The 17500-nt window shown below is 23.6% G+C and overlaps 1 protein-coding gene across 1 annotated transcript in view; it reads right to left on the bottom strand.

Moving 5' to 3' along the window:
• LOC101241605 (uncharacterized) overlaps nt 1–17500 on the bottom strand; it is a 95578-nt gene that overhangs the window by 50084 nt on the left and 27994 nt on the right. The window contains exons 16-29 of the mRNA XM_065811860.1: nt 17134–17226; nt 16482–16931; nt 15850–16100; nt 15575–15680; nt 13956–14265; nt 13660–13780; nt 13226–13370; nt 11806–11922; nt 7960–8568; nt 7681–7820; nt 6650–6723; nt 6429–6529; nt 6321–6347; nt 1618–1911 (exon numbers count right to left, since the gene is read on the bottom strand). Of these exons, the coding sequence (XP_065667932.1) occupies nt 1618–1911; nt 6321–6347; nt 6429–6529; nt 6650–6723; nt 7681–7820; nt 7960–8568; nt 11806–11922; nt 13226–13370; nt 13660–13780; nt 13956–14265; nt 15575–15680; nt 15850–16100; nt 16482–16931; nt 17134–17226 (2838 nt within the window). The remainder of the gene's footprint in view (nt 1–1617; nt 1912–6320; nt 6348–6428; nt 6530–6649; nt 6724–7680; nt 7821–7959; nt 8569–11805; nt 11923–13225; nt 13371–13659; nt 13781–13955; nt 14266–15574; nt 15681–15849; nt 16101–16481; nt 16932–17133; nt 17227–17500) is intronic.

Raw genomic sequence — 17500 nt, 5'->3', positions numbered from 1 at the left:
CTAAAATATTTTTAAACAATCCATTCCTCCTTATCAAGATGCATTATTTTAATCAGACCTACAGTTTCCGGTTGGTCACAAACTTCGTAAGATATTTAATCTAAATACCATTAAAAGAAGCTACTCATGTATGCCAAACATCAAGTCCATCATTAATTCGCACAATCACAGGATATTATATAGCCAAGGTAAAGATGAGGGAAAAACATGCAACTGTGTCTAAATCCATCTGTCCCATGAACAATCAGTGATTGTCGAAGAACATTGTTTATCAAGCGACCGTGTCGTCAAATGAACCTAAATACAAAGAAAAAGTATATTTTGGCTCATGTGAAACTCCATTTAAATTTCGGTATGCTAACCATCTAAAATCTTTTAACATTAATAAATATAAAAATGATACCAAATTGTCTAGAGAAATTAGGGACATAAAAGACAAAATGTTTACACCCTTAATTAAGTAGAAAATTGTAAAACGTTGCAATCCTTATAACACTTCGTCAAAAATTTGCAATCTTTGTTTATACGAAAAATTCCTTATTTTAACATATAAAGGTGATAACTTGTTAAGTAAACAAAATGAGTTGATTTCAAAATGCAGACACAAGAATAAATTCCTCTTATCTTTTTTTGACACCGGTGATTAGCTAATATTTTGTTTTTTCGTTGCCATCAAGCATGTCTTAGCAACATTAGGATCCCACTACACAGTATTTTGTAATTTTAGCGGTTTTATTTGTTTTTGAATTTGTATTCAATGGCTGATGATTGCCGTATAGGCATGAAACTTAAAGTACCATAGAAAAAGTTGTTTTTTCTTCATTAATATATATGTATATATATATATATATATATATATATATATATATATATATATATATATATATATATATATATATATATATATATATATGAATATATATATATATATATATATATATATATATATATATACATATATATATATATATATATAAATATATATATATATAAATATATATATATATAAATGTATATATATAATTATATATATATAAATATATATATATATATATATATATATATATATATATATATATATATATATATATATATATATATATATATATATATAGACTCTTTCATCGTTGTCGAAAAGTTATACCATTTTTTGTTGACATAAAAAAAAATTTAAATGCAAGACCGGAATTTATTTTTTTATTACTTGATAGACTGCCTTCCCAAACCAAACCCTCAGTTGATGTAGCAGCACATCCTTGTAGCAGGAGGCTATAAGATAGCCCATGTAGCAGCACATCCTTGTAGCAGCAGGCTATAAGATAGTCGATATGTATATATATATATTTATATATATATATACATATATATATATAAATATATATATATGTATAAATATATAAAAAATATATTTATGTGTACATATATATATATATATATATATATATATATATATATATATATATATATATATATATATATTTATATATATATATATATATATATATATATATATATATATATATATATATATATATATATATATATATATATATATATATATATATATATATATATATATATGAATATATGTATATTAAAAATAAAGATTAATCAAACCTCCTTCAGCTGTCCAAAATGTGTTTCTTTGTTGCATGCATGAACTCAACTTTCTTCTAATAGTTTCAAAAGAAAAACAAACATAGTACTCAGTAAATATTTTCAGAGGACTAATAAGAATAAAGTTTGCTGTGTTAGACCAAGACTGGTATGTATATGAGCCATCTTTTTGGGTCCATTGGATATAAATCTTACTAATAGGGTATCTCTCATCTTCTAAAAGCTCTAGTGACAACACAACAGATGTTCTATTTTGACGAAGCACTTTATACGATGCAAATATTGAGTAATATTCTGGAAAATTAATTACAGAAAATCATAGATTAATATATGACAGTTGATAAGTGATAACACATGAAAAGCGATTGTTATAAAAAAACATAACATAACATAACATACAATAAAAATCTCAGATAAAATCTATGAGGTTGTTGGAGTAATATTTTTAACTATTAATTGTTAATTTTTTTTTAAATATCCACATAAAGTTAAGACAACCTATTGCTGCTTATAATTTTGATGTATTACCATTAGTTTTATATAGGTTAATGACACATTATAATAATGTTTTATATAAACATAATAATGACAAGTGTGTCAATTGCATTATTGTGGCTAATACCATTACTGCCAGACAAAAAAATTAAAAAAAAAAAGGAGATACTATGCTGATGCTAATTATTTAGTTCATAAACTTTTTTTTAAAAATTGCAAAATAATGGTATGCAACATTGAAATCATTTTTGCCTAAAACAATGTATAGAGCTCTAAATTGGTTTTACTCAATCTACAAGTAAAGAACTCTTTGGATCTAACTTGAAATGAAACCAGTATTATGAGACAGTTCTAGTCAAACTCTAGTGACCAACCAAGTTTAAATTCTATGCTATACCAGATTTGAAAATATAAAGTCAATCTGATTTTAGATCCAAGGTTGATTTAATATCAATGAATCATATCTTTTGTTTAATTGGAATCCAATCAAAATTTTTTAATAATTCAATTTTATAAAAAGAACAATATTTTATAGTTCAAAATTACTTAAAGAAAATCACTATTGTTTCTGTAAATAATTTTTTTTTTTAATTACTTTTATATTTATAAGGCTTCTAGAAATAAGATTTTAAAAATTTTTTTTTTCTATCATTTCTGCGTTAATGTGTAAAAAAGATATCAGGATAAGATATTTCTGGAACTAAACAATTACTTCAATAGGTGTGAATCATCAAATGATAACCTGTTAAATCATTGCTACACTTTTATTTTACTCTGTACAATTAAATATCATAACCAACAAGTTCACTTAGGTTCTAAAAAGCAGATATTTAAAAAATACAAGGATCTAAAAAGAACTTGTTTATTGTATACTATTAAAAAAGATAAGCCACATATAACAGATAACTTTATAATTAATTCTTCAAAAGACTTTTTCTCCTTTTTCTTAATTAAAGAAAATCAACTTCCAACAGAGGTCCTAAAGATTTATGACATCTTTAGAAGGAAAAATAATTTAAACTGCTAATAACTTATAAGACCAAATATATTTTTTGAATTTGTTCAAAAAGCCTAAAGTTTACCAAGCTGGTCAACCTGCCTAAAGTAGGTGAGATGAAAAACTGTGCCTTGCAATTTGAAAAACAAATGAAAAAAACATATCTTGATATGAAATGTGTATAAATATTTAATAAAACAACAGTAAGCATGGCTTTAAATTTGTAAACTTATATACTTTAATAATTCAACTATTATTAAAATAAAATTATTTCAAAACAAAAATATAATATAAAAAAATATTAAACCGCCATAGCATATAAAAAAATAACTGTATGCAGTTATCTAGATTTTTGAAATCCTATTTAAAAATTACTAAATAAAAAAGTTTATATATATAATAAACCTTAAAATATCTACGTAATGAATTTATATTTTTAAGTTCCATATGAAATCATATATAATTTTTTTTAAAGCTTTCTCATCTTACCATCATCAAAGATATAATAACATATATTTTTTTTTAACTCTCTTGGTCCAAAATAGAGAAAGTATCAGTGCATTTTACTTAATTGTGGACTAACAACCTTTTGATAACGCATAAGTAACCATTTCAATTCTTAATATTTCACCTTATAGAAAATTTGTCATGCAATGTATAATTTTTTAGATACTTTACTTGTCCAACTTGCCTTTTTTTTCAATTGATCTTGCTCTACCAAAAGAAGGTATTTATTTTAATCTAAAAGTTGTTTGCTTTATATACGTAAATTATAAAAATTTAGTTTTTTTAAACAAGCACAAGAAAAAAAATAAAGAAAGAGTTTTAGACAATTAGCAGCTGCATCTAAAGTTGAGATAAAATAAATAACTAGAGAAAACTTCTCAAGTAAATGATTCTGATTTTCGGCTAGGTAAGCAGTTTCAAAAAAAACCAGTTCAACAAAAAAATTACTGCATCAATTCCCATAAATTTATAATTATCATGGATTTATGCTGATAATGTTGTTGCAACTACAACTAGAATTAACGCGCAATTTTAAAAAAGTACAGTTTTTGCTTAATCAAGAGCTGATTTTGAGATTTAGTTTGCGGATAGTCTACAGAAGCAAATAAAATGAATTTTAAAAGTAAAAAAACATGGTAAAAAAAGCAAAAGTACAACAATAAAAAATGATTTCTTATATTTGTGTATTTTAACTGAAGAAATTAAATTGAACTAAAAGGTACCACAACTAAAACTGTCAACTGATCTCATAAACATTCTAAGAATAACACACTCTACCACCATCCTTAAGTGTATACCATTGTAATGGTTTAATGGACATACTTAATAAAACACAATACTGAGACACATTTAAGACATGAACTACAACTTTGAATCTAAAAACGATAAATATATTTTCATTATATTAAGTTTTGATATATAAGAAGTAACACTAACTTAATAAAAAGTAATATGGATCAACTACGACTAAAGCATCATAACCCATAACCACCAACCAAGCAGTTACCAACTAAGATTAAGCCCATTTAAAAAACAATGATAAAAAAAGGAAATCTTAAATAGGAAATTAACAGTAAGTTAGCATAAAGAATCTTAAAACAATAACTCACAGTAAATCAAAAGTTTATCTTAAAATGGTAAATACTGTTAAAAAAAATAGTCTCACAAAATAGACAAATCAAAGCAAAAGCAAAACCTCTTTCTTACTCCATTCTGTGAAAAATGTTACTTAACTCAATGAAAAATGCTTAACAAAATTTCATTAACTTTGTTAATGACTTTTTAAGGAAAGTCCACTTTTACTCTTTTTCCATCAAACTTATTTCATTGTAACTAAAATTAGAAAAGTCTCAAACATGTTTTACAAATCTTTGAACAAAGTGTAATATGGTCTATTGGAATGCTTATCCAAAATTAATTTACAAAAATAAACAAAAATACATTTATTGCAGTAAACTTTGTAAATAAATTTTGATATCAATACTTTTAATTGCAAATTTATTTATTAATAAAATATATAACTTTTAAAAATAAAAACAAATGTCACTACTGAAAAACCCAAAAACGTTTTTAAGTTTAAACTTAATTGTTATATGTTCTTAACAATCTGGTCATACAAATTTTGGGTCTGCATGATAAAACCACTTCCATAAAAAAAAGCTACTTGATATTTCAAGAAATTATTAGATAAATATTATTGAGCAGAAATAAAGTAAAACATTAACAATTATCTCCATGTTTTTAATGATTACTTTTAGAAAATTGATTTTGCTTTACAATATAGACTCTTTACTTACAATATAGACTCTTTTTTCAACTAATCTAATTAAAAACTGTTGCATAAATTACAACCCTTTAATTTAATTTTTAATTGATTTTAATATTAAAATTGAATTTTGAAAACTGTTTAATAATCTTTTTATTTATGATAAACAAAAATAATATATATAAATATATATATATATATATATATATACATATATATATATATATATATATATATATATAAATATATATATATATATATATATATATATATGTATATATATATATATATATATATATTTATATATATATACATATATATATACATATATATATATATACATATATATATATATATATATATATATATATATATATATATATATATATATATATATATATATATATATATATATATATATATATATATATATATGTATATATATGTATATATAACTGATTTTGTTGCGAGATTAAATAAAAATAACTACATAATTTTTGTAGTTATTTTTATTTAATCTCGTCAAAAAATCAATTATATAGCTCTGATATCAATCATTAAGCATTCTTGCTGAATATACGCACACAGCAAAATTAAATTTATTTATACATATATATATATATATATATATATATATATATATATATATATATATATATATATATATATATATATATATATATATATATATATACACAAATACATATATATACATACAAATACATACATACATATATATATATATATATATATATATATATATATATATATATATATAGACACATATATATATATATATATTTATATATATTCATATATAAGAATTTTATAACTAAAATAGCTTTTATCTATTTTAGTTATAAAATTCTTATATATGAATATATATTATTTTATATTTTAGATCAGTTACTTGGTAATATTTTAAAGCTAAAATATTACCAAGTAACTGATCTGTTTGTGGATATACTAAAAATATAAAAATATATTATTTAGTATGTACTTCTATTTTTAACTACATTACGCTTTTAAAATAGAAATCAAATCTACCTGGATAAATTTGAATATTTTCATTTTTAATTGAAGCAATTTTTTGCAAAACATCTATACTTTGAACAGTGATGTAAACATTGAATCCACCACAAACATTGCTGAAAAATTTAATTGTTTTTTTAAGTTAAATAATTTTACTTTGAAATTACTTTAAATTAACATATTAAACAAAACAAATGTTATTTTAAATATCATTTAGTATACTATTAATATCTTACCTAGAACCTTTTTTTATTGATGAAATTTCAGCTAGTAAAAATTCTGTGATTAATAACTGAAGTAGGCTTATTATCTAATGTAAAAATATTAGTATAAATTTTAAAAATAACTGTACATAAACACAACTTTTATACAAAAAAATCTTAAAACACATCTAATATGTAAACATATTTTATATAAAAATACGCATAATTATAAAACAATAAAATATCTTTTATGCTCTATATACATTAAACACATACACCTCTATATACATTAAAATCATGTGCGATTCAATCAAACTCATCATTCAAATTCAAACTTTATTCTTGTAAAATATGACATTAACATCACAAACATGCACAACTACAACTTTAATGGAAGATGACCCAGAGAATACAACTCCAAAATGAAAAAGACCAAGAAATACAACTCCAAAAATCAACAACATATTATGCCGTTTGGCTGTGAATTATATGCAGATTTCAAGCTCACAAATTCTTACTTAACTGCCTTCTAGTATGAAAGCTGCATACTTTGAAGATGCCTTTTCAAATTTTAAATATAAAAATTTGACATTTTCATGCACAAGGAAGCAACTTGCTATCAGGCATAATTTGACAAAACATGGCTCCAAGAAAATAAAATTAATGTTCTGGCCCTGTGGCTAGACAATTTCTTCAATTTAAACCCCATCAAAAACTGTTGAATAAAATTAAAAGAAGAAGTTTCATTATTTTATATTCATGTATGTTTTTTTTTTTTTAATCAAAACATTTTTTACTTATAAATAAGTACACTCTACAGTACAAAAATGGTTTTTTGCTATTGTATAGTATTTTTGGCCATAACTGTATAATACATTTATTTATTATAATAATTTATGAAATAACACCATATTAAAATGACTTTATAATTTTAATATGATATTATTTAGGTTCAAATTCAAATTAATTTTAACATAATTTGAAATAAATTCCACCTCCCCATTTTTTGGCCCCAATTTTGTTTAACCAATCCACCTATAAATTTTACACATAATATAATTGACCTGAGGTTGAAGTATGTTTACAACTCTTTCATATAGGTAGGTGCCAGGTAAGCTGTTGTCATAAATCCACGGTTCATTTGAGCAAAAACCAAATTGAGTAGGATTAGTCATTTGCTTAATATTTTCAGTATAATAATAACCTTTAACAATAAAAAAAGATTTGATTAAAAAATCAAAGAAACACAATTTAATTTCCAATTACATATCTCAAAGAAAGTTTTTTCAAAATACAGATTACTAATAGTTACCAGAACCCACAAAAAATCCTAATATACAAACCTATTAATTGCCTCCAAAATAAGACACTAGGAGCAACATCTCCAACAAATACTTCATCTAAAAGAGTGGCATATGAACCAACACTTGATACTTGCACATTATTTACTTGTAAACTACTATCAAAAGGTAAAGCAGTTGTTAAGCACTCTGTTTTTGGAACAAGCTCACCATCAATATACATCGATATGGTTTTATTATAAACAAAAGCAAAGTTGTACCACAAACCAGATTTTCCTGGTAATGCATACATACAATTATCATAAAAAACTAAAGTTGGTGTTGCAAAAGAAACATTTGTATCTGTAATGCCACAAAGTAATACAACAATAGAAGTACTTATAATTGGTGTATACTCATATCCTACTTCACATGTGTGTTTAACCCAGGCTGAGAACATATATGTATTATTACTAAAATAATTTATAATATCTTGATCAGCAACAACAACATTTTTTGATTCAGTTAGTAATCCATTATTAATAAAACCCAAAACAGGTTGAACTTTTGATGATATTTTAACTTCATAACTATTAGAGATGCCAGCCACAAAACTGTCATTTACAACCATATTAAATGGCTGATACAAAGTTTTTTTGAAATCATTTAAGTCTGAAAAATAAAAATTAGTTGCCAATATTAAAAATTTGAACTGTGTAGTTAACAGTATATTAAGTTCAACACTATATATTTTACAGTATCTGTGGTAATATGAAGAAAGACTATTTAGTATATATATATATATATATATATATATATATATATATATATATATATATATATATATATATATATATATATATATAAATATATATAAATTTATATATATACATATGCATGTATATATATACATATGCATGTATATATATACATATGCATATATATATGTGTATATAAATATATATATATATATATACATGTGTATATATATATACATGTGTATATATATATATATATATATATATATATATATATATATATATATATATATATATATATACACACATCAAATAGAAAGGAGTATTCTCTAAAACAAAAAGAAAATGGCATACAGTATCAAAAAAATAAGCATTACCATTATAATTAACAAAACATAAAAATACAATTTAAGAAGGAAAGCAGAGAGGAGAGAGAGATTACACAAACTCCAGTACATGTTACACCAATCCATATTTACTAAAGTATAGTTAAAAGTAAACAAATTGCTTTAATGAGATAATTAACAAAGTATAATAACAAAATAAGTTGTCAATGCAATAAAGATAAAAAAGATAGAACCATTAGAAGATTACCATCCAAGATTTATAAAATCCTCCTAACCAAACTCAAAACTAAAATGGGTATTTTATACCAGAGTTTTTCATTTTCTATATAAATTGCTTCCACTATGGCTAAGGAGTCTCACATACCCAATATAAGATCAGTTTAATTGTCAAACAGGATAAAATATATTAGAACAGAAAATATATATTAACTCTAAATGTTTCAAAATATTAAACAATATATTCATATATAAAATATGTGAAATCATGAATATGGAAGTTCAAAAACATTGAAAAAAACTAGATGAAAATCCTCTAAAAGAGCATGAAGAGACAGATACAGTAAAAGGATGTCAAGAAGAATGAGTTTTGATTGATGGAATCAAAAATGATAGCTCATTAGAGCAGTGACCATGACAGTTTTTGTAGAAAAGACAAAGATATGCAACCTTTTTATCAACCTCCAACACAATTAGGTAGGCAGATAGAGCAGGTTTAACTATATTTGCAATGCATTTTTGGAACTTGTCTGGAAGAGAAAGAGCATCATTAGAAAAATCAGACAATTATGACAATAGTATTCCATACAGGGACTAAAAAAAGATTTGTTGAGGTAGAGAATGGAATCAGGAGTAGTATAATGGCAAGCACAAAAAAGAGAAGCAGCCTTAGTAGATGCCAACTTTGCAATGGATTGCATATATGGTTTCTGTGAGAGGTCAGTAGAGAATAATAATCCAAGAGAATTTAAAAAAGAAGACTTAGCAAGAAGGGTTGTCATTCATTTATATAGGAATGTCAACAGCTTTGCAATAGTTGTTTTCAGTAAATAATTGAGTTTTGTTGTAGGTTAAACTCAAAAACCTCTGAAACCCCAATCTGTTAGCAAAGAGAAAATAGATTTAAAATTGGCTCACTGTTCTAAGCAATTAAAAATAATTTTTTTTTTCAAGACAAGATTATAAAGTTGAGTGGTCAACAGTTAAAGACATTGACTGACTATCTAGGGAGAACATGCAAGGCCTTATCAAATAAGAGTTAAGAAAAATTGAGGACGGAGGATTTAAAGGCAAAGACGACTTAAGATAATATAACAACATAAGAGCAGTATTGTCTAGCTTTTAATGTGCAACTTTTGTTATATATGACACACATCCTTCATTATTTGTTTGTCCCTTTTTTTTTGGAGGAGGTTGGGGGAGGGGGATGGGGAAAGGAGGGGATGGGAGGGGGAGGGACTGTTTAACTTACCAAAATTAATACTCTTTATACAGTAAATTTGTATTATTTCATATTATTTGCTCCAAAAATAAACTCAAAACACTTATACTATACTCCTTTTTTTGCATAGAACAGGGCATCGAAATTCTCCTAATTCTGTGTTTTTTGTACACAGCTGTACATCACAAAATTCTCTCCTGTTGATACATAAACTTTTTGTTTATCATTTTCATACCAGTACTGCCTTTCTTATTTCATTATCAACTACTAGAGATTTCAAAAACTATACAAACAATACATACTATAATGGAATAATCAAAAAGAATAATGATTATAATAACAGCAGTAAGTGATTTGGTTTTTTTTAAATATAACAGCAATTTTTAAATCTTGGATTTATTTTATTATTCCAAATATCTAACAAATGTGTTAATATTTTTGTAATTGTATTATTGTGATGCATTTTACTAGTATTATTCATAGGAAATATAATCCGAGTCTATTGCATAACAAATATAAGTTATATATATAACTATTAAAACATAGGCACTATACTCTATGTATCTTATCTATCAAGTATAAGGGTAAAAAGGAATTAAATATAGGGACTATACTTTTAGCCTATTTTTAACAACTATTGGGTGAAAAGGATTAAATGATATGGACAATACTCTATGTTTATTGCCAAACAAATTTTGGGTAGAATAAAATATAGAGATTATATTTTACATAGAATATTCTCCATACCTGTTATCTAAAAAATATAGGGTGAAAATAAGTTAAAACAATATTTTAGAGACTAAACTCAATGTCTATTGTTTAACAAATTTTGAAAAGAATAGTATAAAGAATATAGTTTGAAAAGAATATTTTTCCCCCTCTCTACATATATATATATATATATATATATATATATATATATATATATATATATATATATATATATATATATATATATGTATATATATATATATATATATATATGTATATATATATATATATATATATATATATGTATATATATATATATATATATATATATATATATATATATATATATATATATATATATATATATATATATATATATATATATATATATATATATATATATGTAGAGAGGGGGAAAAATATTCTTTTCAAACTATATTCTTTATTTATATATATATATATATATATATATATATATATATATATATATATATATATATATATATATATATATATATATATATATATATATATATATATATTTATAGGGTGAGAAGTGTTGTTAATATACCTACTGTCTAACAAATAATTGAAAGATAGATGGAAAGTGTTAAAAATTATTTTTATTTTAAATATTTAAAGTCTTGATTTTCACCTTGAAGACAAGTACTATTTTTATCAAAAATGTATTCCCATGGATACAACTCCCATTCACCATAAAATGGATTACACCACTCACAATCACTTTTACGTTTGGTACATGCATTCTCCACTAAAATGTTAAAAATAATTTACATAAAAGGTTACTGTTATTAAAATAGAACATTTAAAAAAATAAAATCTAAAAATTATCAGCTTCTTACTAAAAAATATGGTAATTTTTTTTCTGGGAAAAAGAGGATGGGCGAAAATCAAAATTTATTATGCTGAACTTCAAAAAAATCTTCAAATGTTAAAAAAACTCAGATAAAGAGAATTTTTTGAAAGTTTGTTTAAAAAAATTAGGCATTTTTTTCTTATTTTTGACAGGAAATTCTTTTACAGGCTATGTTGTTTATTCCTCCGTTTATTTAAATTTTATAAATTAGATGAGATAACAAAGGTTTCTTATCTGTAAAAAAATAAAGCGATCTAAAAATGTCTCGATCAACCAATTTATAAAGAAAATATGAATAAAATAAAACTAATTAGGAGAAAGTATTTTAACTAAAAGAAGAAAAAAGTGCTATTTAGTCATATAAAGATAAATAAAGGATAAATATATTTATTCAAACAGATAAAAAGTTTAATGTTAAGTATGCTGAATTTTAATTTTAAAAAATCACAAAACCAGCACTAAAAAGAGAGTTTTATTAAAATTTGACTTTAAAAAAATAGGCATAATTGTCTGTATTAGACAAACCGTATAAGACACACCATATTAGATACATCAAATAAGACACATTGTACAAAACTCTTAAAGTAATGAGACAATATATATTAGTTTTTAGAGAAGAGTATTTATACCATAGAATCGATCTTCAATCTAAAACTAAATGTCAAAAAAAGTATAACAAGCAACTACATACATATTTTTTGGTTATTTTTTCAGTATGGTTTTTTTAGTTTCAGAATCCAACTTGGTTATATTTAGCATATCTCACTATTCCTTTTCTTTTCTTTTAGATTCTTACTGAACATCATTAAGATATTATTTTTCCACTTTTAAAGCTTTAAGCTTTACTAACGTTTTAATTAACTAATATTTTGTATTTTAGATTTTCACTCAACTACCTTTTCTACAGTTTATTTTTAGTATCACACCTCCCATTTCTACCTGAATGGATGGCTCTGTTGGTCACCTGTATGCATTGTGCCACAAAAACATAGATATATTTCAAATTATAATTATATATATTTTAGTAATTTTTTCTTCATAAAAAGACCAATCTTCCAAGCAAGACATTTATAAATCAATTTTTTTCCTGCAGATTGGGAAACTAAACTAAACCAATGCTACCCCCTGTTTTTGAAATTGAAACAAAAATTAAATGCACCTTACTAAATATCTCAGATAATAAACAGAAACTAATTACCTGATTTCAGCATACATAACTGTGCTGCTTTCAATGCTGAAGGAAATAATATTTCGTTATACATTTGAAAACAGAATATGTTATTTTCAAGGATGATCTCCATGCTTGAATTTTGTGGAAATTGAACTTTGTCAAAAACACTTCCCTATTATTTCAAATAAAAAAAGGATTGATAACAAAAAATAATGAAACTATATTAAAACCACATAAACAACTTTAAATATTAAAACTAATCTATAAATATTTCTTTTATAAATACATTAACTGATTCTAAACAGTTAAAGTTAATTAACTTCAATAGTTTAGACTATTTTATTTATTTACCATATAAAAATTTAAAATTTAATCATTTTAATATAGAAGTAAAACATTTTTAGTTTTTTATTAAATTAAAATAAAATAAAATAAACTAAAAATAAAAAATGTCAATTTACTGTATTGAAATCTACATCAAATGAAAGCTTTAAAAACTTTCGCTCATATTTGACCACCACATAATGCCATTGTACTGATGAGTCAATGTTAATAACTTTTTGTACGCTATCAAATGTCAATCTAAGAAGAAAAAAAGCTTTTTTAAAAAAGAAAAAAGATATTATTATACCTTTGTATGTTACTTTTAAATATAAAGCAAGCAATTGATAAGAAGTCAACACTGGCAAAAAAATATTGAAATCTCAATATTTTAAATTGTTCTTCGAGCTTCTTTAATAAAATAAAAATGGTTTACATAAGTGCTGAGGCTTGGGAACTAACAACTGCAATTTTTTCATATGTAAAACGCAACACTTGAAATGAATTGCTTTGATACCAAAATACGAATGAAAAGTCTTTACTTAAATCTACTTCAACAAAAGAAAGTGTTTTTTTAAAAACTTGCTCATTATGTCCGTCGATAAATTGTAAAAGATTAGTGTTAGAACCTTGAGATACCACTGCATTAGAAATATTTACGAAAAGTTCACTTGATCCTCTGATAAAGATTTTAGGATTAGGAAATAAAAAGGAACCATTTGATAGTATGTTATTATTTGCAATATCTAAAGAAAAACATGGTGTTATTGATGCTATTTTGATAGTGAGGATATTATTTAGTAACATCAAAAATATAATCAGTTGCAAAAATGTATTGTAAATATTACATAATATTAAAAAAGAGGGCGTACAAGATTTTAAGATTATAAATCATTATAAACATTTATTATTCATTATTAGAAAATTAACTTACATGTTTTTCAACTGTTGAATAAGATGGATATCTTATTTTATATGCCTGTTAGATTTAGTTATAGTCAGATACATTAAGACTTATGTCAATTAATACTGCAATGGCTTCCTTAGTAGTTTGTTTATTGCTGTCATGTGTTGTCTGAACAAACATATGGTGCGAATCTTTTTTTTTTTTAATGATGTCAACACCTTAAACAAACTTATAGAAAAAATTTTATGATTTTCTTTGGGAAACAAGTAATATTTTTTCAATTCGATCAAAATTTGAAATTTTATGTTTTTTTTTAATTATCACACTAAAACTTCTCTCGCTCATCAAATTTCTTTTCCTGGTCATCTCTGGTTGTCCCTTTTTATTAGTGGTTTGTGATGATTTCAATTATAAAAATTGGTCTATTTCAAACTTTTAATTACAACTGAGTTTCTTGAAAAATTTCTATAAAATTTTTGCTGTCAATTTTTTTTTTTACCATTATTCACACAAACTTTAAAACTTATGAAATGTATAGCTTTGTTTTTTATTTGAAATAGCTAATAATATCTTAAGTTGAAAAATTAATAATTATTATTAATCTTAGTAGAATACTGTATATCTTATACTTTTCAAAACTTTTATAAAAAACTTTTTTTTGTAAATTATATAAATTACAAACATAGAATAGTAACACATATGCTAATAATTACCTAATTAAATGCCAATTACCAATAATAAACTATATTTTTAAAGTGATTATAAATTACAAAGACTAATGTAGACTTTTGATTAATTATTATCATCATCATTATCATCATCACCATCAAATTTGTAATTTATTTTAATCTAAGTTATTTTTTAAAAAAACGTGTTTTTTCAATTAAAAATTAAAAAAAGACTAAGAACTAAAAAAAACATAATATTTATAAAAAAATGTTTTTAAATAATAATATTCAACAAATATAAAGCAATTAAACTTCTCTATATTCTTTATATATTCTATACTATATATTATGTAAGTTTTCTTTATGTACTGCTTATGTATAATATAGTTTTTTTAAATATATTTTATTATTTATAAATTTTCCTTATAAAAGTTTTGCAAACTTTAAAACAGTATAACTTGTTTAAAAAATTGGAGGTACCTGCAGGTTCTTTTATAGTCAACTCATCACAACTAGATAAAAATTGAATGGTGCCAAATGCAATGTAGCCACTTCCAAGACCATTTTTTAAAGCTACAAATTTGACCTAAAATTGTTTTGAATTTTACAAATACTCAAATTCTTTAGTTCACTGAGTTCACAAATTTACTACAGTAACAGTAACCACAGCAACAGTAACTACAGTAACAACAATAATAACCACATTAACTACAGTTAAATAAATTCAATACATTAAAAAAAGTTTAATAGATTACCAAATAGAATTTTTCAGAATTTTTACTTAAATCTACATAAGAGTTGACCCATTCATTAAGACGTTCTCTTCTGTAAAAAAAAGCTAATTCCTTTGTAACACTTCCAGTGTAACCTAACACAGTGAGGCTCACAAATCCTTCCCCACAAAACTTAAACTTATATGACAAACATGTTCCTGTAACATCAAGAGAAATAAAAGCAAGTAAATCTTGTGAGTTTTCTTGAATAGCACTTGCATGTATAAAACCCCCTAATAAAGAAAAAATAAAGTGAAAATATTTAACCAATAATCACATTACTATAATTACAATAACTTTATGTATAACTATAACCAATAACGTAGATAATGTATTTAATATATAATAATGTGTAGTAATAAGCCAAATGTTCAATATAAAAACATTTTTCTATTCTAAATGCAAACACTATTACTTTGAATATTTTAAAAAGAATTTATAAAAAATACTTCTAATATAGCTTTTAGAAAAAACAACTTCAAACTCAAATTTTTCCAATCCACATAATTTATCCTTAACATAATGTTGCATTTAGAAATGTTGCTATTAAAATTTGATGTTTTTTATTGAATAAAATTAACAATAATATAAGGGAAAATTTTTTTTTAATGTACCTGGCAGTGGCAATTCATAATCAATTTTCATAACACATCCTGGATTCAAAAAAGTATTGGTAATCTTCACTACAATTGTAAATGGTATTGTGTAAGAAACTGTCTTGAGAAGATCACTTAATAACAATGAAAGATCTGGTGTATTAAAAATGCTTTCTGCACTTGTTGAATCACACCATTGAGTTTGGGCGGAAAAATTAGGGTCATTTGAAAATTGCATAGTCAAATTAAAACATGAATTACTAGTAGGTAAAAACAAATTGCCCTGTATATAGACATATAAAAGTTTTATGTTTTGAAAATCCAGAACAATATTATCAAAGTATATAGTAGAGTAGTTTGCAAAATAATCAGGGCTTTCCATAAAAAAATTTTCATCAAAAAAATCATCTTCGGCAACATCTTTAATGATAGAGAATCTACTAGTGTATTCCACACTGCTATTTTTATCTAAAATTTAGTGAACTAATCAATTTTTAATAAATCAAAAATTATTTTTACTACTTTGTGCTATTACAAATTTATTTTAATTCATTAGTATTACTACAGTTATTTAATTACTTTGTGTTACTTCAAATCTAAAATTTAGAAGCTATACTTTGCTATAAATTCAAAGAAAATAAAATTTATTTTTAATTTAGGTCCAACTTACCTGAAGTTTCACATGGGCATAAAACATTTTCACAGTAGCAATCTGAACCAAAGTTAAATCCTGAGGGTGGATATGCATCCAAGGAGTTCCAGTCTATCAAAACAAAACAAAAATCAATTGATATTACCTTTCTCTGTTAAAATAACAAGTAAAACTATTGTATCACTTGTTGCAAATAGACAAGGCTTGATTTTCATTATATTAGGCCAGAATTTTCTTTAATTTATTATTATTTTTTAATAAACTTTATTAAAAGAATCATGCATATACAAAAAAATATTTGAAGCAACACATACAAAACCATAATCCAAATGGTTGTGGATCTGTTAGCATATGGGGATGCATATCAGGCTGTCATAAAGAATAC

Source organism: Hydra vulgaris, chromosome 12 (assembly GCF_038396675.1).
Source record: "Hydra vulgaris chromosome 12, alternate assembly HydraT2T_AEP".
NCBI lineage: Eukaryota > Metazoa > Cnidaria > Hydrozoa > Anthoathecata > Hydridae > Hydra > Hydra vulgaris.
The sequence above is the reverse complement of the archived record's forward strand: the minus strand, read 5'-3'. Positions and strand labels throughout refer to the sequence as shown.